The sequence below is a fragment of the Oncorhynchus nerka genome, linkage group LG18, assembly GCF_034236695.1.
Source record: "Oncorhynchus nerka isolate Pitt River linkage group LG18, Oner_Uvic_2.0, whole genome shotgun sequence".
Classification (NCBI taxonomy): domain Eukaryota; kingdom Metazoa; phylum Chordata; class Actinopteri; order Salmoniformes; family Salmonidae; genus Oncorhynchus; species Oncorhynchus nerka.
Window position 1 is genome coordinate 81,609,596 of NC_088413.1, and position 8,106 is coordinate 81,617,701.

The window sequence follows — 8,106 nt, forward strand, 5'->3', positions numbered from 1 at the left end:
AGGAGGGTCGAGGTCAGGTCACGTTTAATTAAGGGGCGGGGTCGAGGTCAGGTCACGTTTAATTAAGGGGCGGGGTCGAGGTCAGGTCACGTTTAATTAAGGGGCGGGGTCGAGGTCAGGTCACGTTTAATTAAGGGGCGGGGTCGAGGTCAGGTCACGTTTAATTAAGGGGCGGGGTCGAGGTCAGGTCACGTTTAATTAAGGGGCGGGGTCGAGGTCAGGTCACGTTTAATTAAGGGGCGGGGTCGAGGTCAGGTCACGTTTAAGGGAGAGAGAAGGAGGAGGAGGAGGAGGAGGAACAGTTTGTTGTCCGTATCACTTTAGTTTCCTGCCGAGGAGGAGGGGGAGGAGAAGGAACAGTTTGTTGTCCGTATCACTTTAGTTTCCTGCCGAGGAGGAGGAGGAGAAGGAGGGGGAGGAGGAGGAGGGGGAGGAACAGTTTGTTGTCCGTATCACTTTAGTTTCCTGCCGAGGAGGAGGAGGAGGAGGAGGAACAGTTTGTTGTCCATATCACTTTAGTTTCCTGCCGAGGAGGAGGAGGAACAGTTTGTTGTCCATATCACTTTAGTTTCCTGCCGAGGAGGAGGAGGAGGAGGAGGAGGAACAGTTTGTTGTCCATATCACTTTAGTTTCCTGCCGAGGAGGAGGAGGAGGAGGAGGAGGAACAGTTTGTTGTCCGTATCACTTTAGTTTCCTGCCGAGGAGGAGGAGGAGGAGGAACAGTTTGTTGTCCGTATCACTTTAGTTTCCTGCCGAGGAGGAGGGGGAGGAGAAGGAACAGTTTGTTGTCCGTATCACTTTAGTTTCCTGCCTAGGAGGAGGAGGAACAGTTTGTTGTCCATATCACTTTAGTTTCCTGCCTAGGAGGAGGAGGAGGAACAGTTTGTTGTCCGTATCACTTTAGTTTCCTGCCGAGGAGGAGGGGGAGGAGAAGGAACAGTTTGTTGTCCGTATCACTTTAGTTTCCTGCCTAGGAGGAGGAGGAGGAGGGGGGGAGGAACAGTTTGTTGTCCATATCACTTTAGTTTCCTGCCTAGGAGGAGGAGGAGGAACAGTTTGTTGTCCGTATCACTTTAGTTTCCTGCCGAGGAGGAGGGGGAGGAGAAGGAACAGTTTGTTGTCCGTATCACTTTAGTTTCCTGCCGAGGAGGAGGAGGAGAAGGAGGGGGAGGAGGAGGAGGGGGAGGAGGGGGAGGAGGAGGAACAGTTTGTTGTCCGTATCACTTTAGTTTCCTGCCGAGGAGGAGGAGGAGGAGGAGGAGGAGGAACAGTTTGTTGTCCGTATCACTTTAGTTTCCTGCCGAGGAGGAGGAGGAGGAACAGTTTGTTGTCCGTATCACTTTAGTTTCCTGCCGAGGAGGAGGGGGAGGAGGAGGAACAGTTTGTTGTCCGTATCACTTTAGTTTCCTGCCGAGGAGGAGGAGGAGGAGAAGGAACAGTTTGTTGTCCGTATCACTTTAGTTTCCTGTCGAGGAGGAGGAGGAGGAGGGGAGGAGGGGACTTTAGGGGGGAGGGGGAGGAGGGGGGGGGGGAAGGAGGAACAGTTTGTTGTCCATATCACTTTAGTTTCCTGCCTAGGAGGAGGAGGAGGAACAGTTTGTTGTCCATATCACTTTAGTTTCCTGCCGAGGAGGAGGAGGAACAGTTTGTTGTCCATATCACTTTAGTTTCCTGCCGAGGAGGAGGGGGAGGAGGAGGAGGAGGAACAGTTTGTTGTCCATATCACTTTAGTTTCCTGCCGAGGAGGAGGAGGAGGGGGAGGAACAGTTTGTTGTCCGTATCACTTTAGTTTCCTGCCGAGGAGGAGGAGGAGGAGGAGGAGGAACAGTTTGTTGTCCATATCACTTTAGTTTCCTGCGAGGAGGAGGAGGAGGAGGAGGGGGAGGAACAGTTTGTTGTCCGTATCACTTTAGTTTCCTGCCGAGGAGGAGGAGGAGGAGGAGGAGGAACAGTTTGTTGTCCATATCACTTTAGTTTCCTGCCGAGGAGGAGGAGGAGGGGGAGGAACAGTTTGTTGTCCGTATCACTTTAGTTTCCTGCCGAGGAGGAGGAGGAGGAACAGTTTGTTGTCCGTATCACTTTAGTTTCCTGCCGAGGAGGAGGAGGAGGAGGAACAGTTTGTTGTCCGTATCACTTTAGTTTCCTGCCGAGGAGGAGGAGGAGGAGAAGGAACAGTTTGTTGTCCGTATCACTTTAGTTTCCTGCCGAGGAGGAGGAGGAACAGTTTGTTGTCCGTATCACTTTAGTTTCCTGCCGAGGAGGAGGAGGAACAGTTTGTTGTCCGTATCACTTTAGTTTCCTGCCGAGGAGGGGGGAGGAGGAGGAGGAGGAGGGGGGAGGAGGAGGAGGAGGAACAGTTTGTTGTCCGTATCACTTTAGTTTCCTGCCGAGGAGGGGGAGGAGGAGGAGGAGGAGGGGGAGGAACAGTTTGTTGTCCATATCACTTTAGTTTCCTGCCGAGGAGGAGGAGGAGGAGAAGGAACAGTTTGTTGTCCGTATCACTTTAGTTTCCTGCCGAGGAGGAGGAGGAGGAGGAGGAGGAGGAGGAGGGGAGGAGGAGGAGGAGGAACAGTTTGTTGTCCGTATCACTTTAGTTTCCTGCCGAGGAGGAGGAGGAGGAGGGGAGGGGGAGGTGGAGGAGGGGGAGGAGGAACAGTTTGTTGTCCATATCACTTTAGTTTCTTGCCGAGGAGGAGGAGGAGGAGGAGGGGGAACAGTTTGTTGTCCGTATCACTTTAGTTTCCTGCCGAGGAGGAGGAGGGGAACAGTTTGTTGTCCGTATCACTTTAGTTTCCTGCCTAGGAGAAGGAGGAGGAGGAGGAACAGTTTGTTGTCCGTATCACTTTAGTTTCCTGCCGAGGAGGAGGAGGAGGGGGAGGAACAGTTTGTTGTCCGTATCACTTTAGTTTCCTGCCGAGGAGGAGGAGGAGGAGGAACAGTTTGTTGTCCATATCACTTTAGTTTCCTGCCGAGGAGGAGGAGGAACAGTTTGTTGTCCGTATCACTTTAGTTTCCTGCCGAGGAGGAGGAGGAACAGTTTGTTGTCCGTATCACTTTAGTTTCCTGCCGAGGAGGGGGAGGAGGAGGAGGAGGAGGGGGAGGAACAGTTTGTTGTCCATATCACTTTAGTTTCCTGCCGAGGAGGAGGAGGAGGAGAAGGAACAGTTTGTTGTCCGTATCACTTTAGTTTCCTGCCGAGGAGGAGGGGAGGAGGAGGAGGAACAGTTTGTTGTCCGTATCACTTTAGTTTCCTGCCGAGGAGGAGGAGGAGGAGGAGGAGGAGGAACAGTTTGTTGTCCGTATCACTTTAGTTTCCTGCCGAGGAGGAGGAGGAGGAGGAGGAGGAACAGTTTGTTGTCCGTATCACTTTAGTTTCCTGCCGAGGAGGAGGAGGAGGAGGAGGAACAGTTTGTTGTCCGTATCACTTTAGTTTCCTGCCGAGGAGGAGGAGGAGGAGGAGGAGGAGGAACAGTTTGTTGTCCGTATCACTTTAGTTTCCTGCCGAGGAGGAGGAGGAGGAGGAACAGTTTGTTGTCCGTATCACTTTAGTTTCCTGCCGAGGAGGAGGAGGAGGAGGAGGAACAGTTTGTTGTCCGTATCACTTTAGTTTCCTGCCGAGGAGGAGGAGGAGGGAGGGGGAGGAGGAGGAGGAGGAGGAGGAACAGTTTGTTGTCCGTATCACTTTAGTTTCCTGCCGAGGAGGAGGAGGAGGAGGAACAGTTTGTTGTCCGTATCACTTTAGTTTCCTGCCTGAGGAGGAGGAGGAGGAGGAGCAACAGTTTGTTGTCCGTATCACTTTAGTTTCCTGCCGAGGAGGAGGAGGAGGAGGAGGAGGAGGAACAGTTTGTTGTCCGTATCACTTTAGTTTTTCCGAGGAGGAGGAGGAGGGGAGTTTGAGGAGGGGGGAGGAGGAGGAGGAACAGTTTGTTGTCCATATCACTTTAGTTTCCTGCCGAGGAGGAGGAGGAGGAGGGGGGGGAGGAGGAGGAGGAACAGTTTGTTGTCCATATCACTTTAGTTTCCTGCCGAGGAGGAGGAGGAGGAGGAGGAGGAGGAGGAGGAGGAGGAGACTCCACCCAAAGTGTTCGATAGAGAAGTAGAACCTGAATGTTGTGTTATAATCTCTCTTGGCTATGCTTTGTAGGAGGGGGATTAATACTTAGTTGTCCGGAGGTCTGGAATAAAGTCTGTCGTTTTGTAAATTAGAGTTCGGTTGCAGCCGGAATGAGCCATGAATGCCTCTTTAAAATATATATATATATTGTCCCGGGGAATCTTGTTGGAGGTGTGCTCTCTTCCTTTTACATTTCTGAGGTCGCCGTGGCTAACCGTTTAATCGCACCGGTAGGAATTTGGGCGTGTAAGTTTTATAAAGGGGGTTAAAATAAAAAAATAAAATAAGTTGTCGGGAGTTGGGACTGTCGTTCCTGTGTCTCTTTTAAAACACCAAATCTGCCACGTTTTTGTTCTTCTCCTCAGACTCTGATGGACCGTCGCATCAGGCCCTGGATCAACAAGAAGATAATAGAGTACATCGGAGAGGAGGAAGCTACGCTAGTGGACTTTGTCTGTTCGAAGGTGAGTCGAACTTTAAATGACTCACTACTGTAGTGGCTCTGGATCAGAGAGTCTGTTAAATGACTCACTACTGTAGTGTCTCCTGGATCAGAGAGTCTGTTAAATGACTCACTACTGTAGCGGCTCTGGATCAGAGAGTCTGTTAAATGACTCACTACTGTAGTGTCTCTGGATCAGAGAGTCTGTTAAATGACTCACTACTGTAGTGTCTCTGGATCAGAGAGTCTGTTAAATGACTCACTACTGTAGTGGCTCTGGATCAGAGAGTCTGTTAAATGACTCACTACTGTAGTGTCTCTGGATCAGAGAGTCTGTTAAATGACTCACTACTGTAGTGTCTCTGGATCAGAGAGTCTGTTAAATGACTCACTACTGTAGTGGCTCTGGATCAGAGAGTCTGTTAAATGACTCACTACTGTAGTGGCTCTGGATCAGAGAGTCTGTTAAATGACTCACTACTGTAGTGTCTCTTGATCAGAGAGTCTGTTAAATGACTCACTACTGTAGTGTCTCTGGATCAGAGAGTCTGTTAAATGACTCACTACTGTAGTGTCTCTGGATCAGAGAGTCTGTTAAATGACTCACTACTGTAGTGTCTCTGGATCAGAGAGTCTGTTAAATGACTCACTACTGTAGTGTCTCTGGATCAGAGAGTCTGTTAAATGACTCACTACTGTAGTGGCTCTGGATCAGAGAGTCTGTTAAATGACTCACTACTGTAGTGTCTCTGGATCAGAGAGTCTGTTAAATGACTCACTACTGTAGTGTCTCTGGATCAGAGAGTCTGCTAAATGACTCACTACTGTAGTGTCTCTGGATCAGAGAGTCTGCTAAATGACTCACTACTGTAGTGTCTCTGGATCAGAGAGTCTGTTAAATGACTCACTACTGTCGTGGATCAGAAAGTCTGTTAAATGACTCACTACTGTAGTGTCTCTGGATCAGAGAGTCTGTTAAATGACTCACTACTGTCGTGGATCAGAGAGTCTGTTAAATGACTCACTACTGTAGTGGCTCTGGATCAGAGAGTCTGTTAAATGACTCACTACTGTCGTGGATCAGAGAGTCTGTTAAATGACTCACTACTGTAGTGTCTCTGGATCAGAGAGTCTGTTAAATGACTCACTACTGTCGTGGATCAGAGAGTCTGTTAAATGACTCACTACTGTAGTGGCTCTGGATCAGAGAGTCTGTTAAATGACTCACTACTGTAGTGGCTCTGGATCAGAGAGTCTGTTAAATGACTCACTACTGTAGTGGCTCTGGATCAGAGAGTCTGTTAAATGACTCACTACTGTAGTGGCTCTGGATCAGAGAGTCTGTTAAATGACTCACTACTGTCGTGGATCAGAGAGTCTGTTAAATGACTCACTACTGTTAGTGTCTCTGGATCAGAGAGTCTGTTAAATGACTCACTACTGTTAGTGGCTCTGGATCAGAGAGTCTGTTAAATGACTCACTACTGTCGTGGATCAGAGAGTCTGTTAAATGACTCACTACTGTTAGTGTCTCTGGATCAGAGAGTCTGTTAAATGACTCACTACTGTAGTGTCTCTGGATCAGAGAGTCTGTTAAATGACTCACTACTGTAGTGGCTCTGGATCAGAGAGTCTGTTAAATGACTCACTACTGTAGTGTCTCTGGATCAGAGAGTCTGCTAAATGACTCACTACTGTCGTGGATCAGAGAGTCTGTTAAATGACTCACTACTGTAGTGGATCAGAGAGTCTGTTAAATGACTCACTACTGTAGTGGCTCTGGATCAGAGAGTCTGTTAAATGACTCACTACTGTAGTGGCTCTGGATCAGAGAGTCTGCTAAATGACTCACTACTGTCGTGGATCTGGATCAGAGAGTCTGTTAAATGACTCACTACTGTAGTGGCTCTGGATCAGAGAGTCTGCTAAATGACTCACTACTGTCGTGGATCAGAGAGTCTGTTAAATGACTCACTACTGTAGTGGATCAGAGAGTCTGTTAAATGACTCACTACTGTAGTGGCTCTGGATCAGAGAGTCTGTTAAATGACTCACTACTGTAGTGGCTCTGGATCAGAGAGTCTGTTAAATGACTCACTACTGTAGTGGCTCTGGATCAGAGAGTCTGCTAAATGACTCACTACTGTAGTGGTCTCACGGTGTGATATCTGACCAGCTTGTTATGTTATCTCCTGAAGGTCATGTCTCACGGCACACCGCAGGGGATCTTGGATGATGTTGCCATGGTGAGTAGATCATTAGCCAATCATTAAACATGGTCATTGGAACGATCTTCAAGGCTGAACCACTAATAGTGATCGGATGTTCACTCGTATGAGCTACTTCTAAGCTTGTTCCACTCGCTCAGACTTTCTACGACTGAGATGTGCAGTTGTCTCACCTCGGTTGTTTTTTAAGATGAATGCAACTTAACTGTCGCTCTGGATAAGAGTCTGCTAAAGGACTAACGTGAAATGTAAATCCTACATTTGAGTTGGTTATAAAAGTGTTTAAGAGACGAGATCACTGACTGATGTATTGTACCTGCAGGTTCTGGACGAAGAGGCCGAGGTGTTCATAGTTAAAATGTGGAGGTTGTTGATCTACGAAACGGAGGCCAAGAAGATTGGTCTGGGGAAATGAAGACTAGTACTACTATCTAGTACTACTATCTAGTACTACTACAGTATTACTGCTGTCAGGGACAGTTTTTTTCCCCTCTTGCTTCAAGTCTCTTTATGTCTCTGACTGATCGACTGATCCACACGTACACCTCTCACTCACTAGGGGGTCGAGACTATGAACATGGGCCTGTTACCAGTCCTCAACCACCCTCTACCGCTCCCCGACCCCCTCTACCCCAATCCCCCCCAACCCCCTCTCTACCGCTCCCGACCCCCTCTACCCCAATCCCCCAACCCCCTCTCTACCGCTCCCGACCCCCTCTACCCCAATCCCCTCTACCCCAACCACCCTCTACCGCTCCCGACCCCTCTACCCCAATCCCCCACCCCCCCTCTCTACCGCTCCCGACCCCTTCTACCACGCACCAAACCCCCTCTACCACGCACCAAACCCCTCTACCACACACCAAACCCCCCCTCTACCACGCACCAAACCCCCTCTACCACGCACCAAACCCCCCTCTACCACGCACCAAACCCCCTCTACCACGCACCAAACCCCCTCTACCACGCACCAAACCCCCTCTACCACGCACCAAACCCCTCTACCACTCATCCCCCCTCACCACACACCAAACCCCTCTACCACGCACCAAACCCCCTCTACCACGCACCAAACCCCCATCTAAAGAACAACAGCCACGCACCAAACCCCCTCTACCACGCACCACCCCCTCTACCACGCACCACCCCCTCTACCACGCACCAAACCCCTCTACCACACACCAAACCCCTCTACCACTCCCAAACCCCTCTACCACTCACCAAACCCCCTCTACCACGCACCAAACCCCCTCTACCACACACCAAACCCCCTCTACCACTCCCCAAACCCCCTCTACCACTCACCACCCCCCTTCTACCAC

General features: G+C 49.8%; 1 protein-coding gene across 2 annotated transcripts in view; it reads left to right on the forward strand.

Moving 5' to 3' along the window:
* The window catches only part of rbm25a (RNA binding motif protein 25a), a 46,679-nt gene extending 39,213 nt beyond the window's left edge, over window positions 1-7,466 (forward strand). For both annotated transcript variants that reach the window (XM_065004405.1, XM_065004406.1), the window contains exons 16-18: window positions 4,480-4,578; window positions 6,755-6,802; window positions 7,107-7,466. In XM_065004405.1, coding sequence (XP_064860477.1) covers window positions 4,480-4,578; window positions 6,755-6,802; window positions 7,107-7,199 — 240 coding nt within the window. In that variant the 3' untranslated portion in view covers window positions 7,200-7,466. The remainder of the gene's footprint in view (window positions 1-4,479; window positions 4,579-6,754; window positions 6,803-7,106) is intronic.
* The last annotated feature ends 640 nt before the right edge of the window (window positions 7,467-8,106 follow it).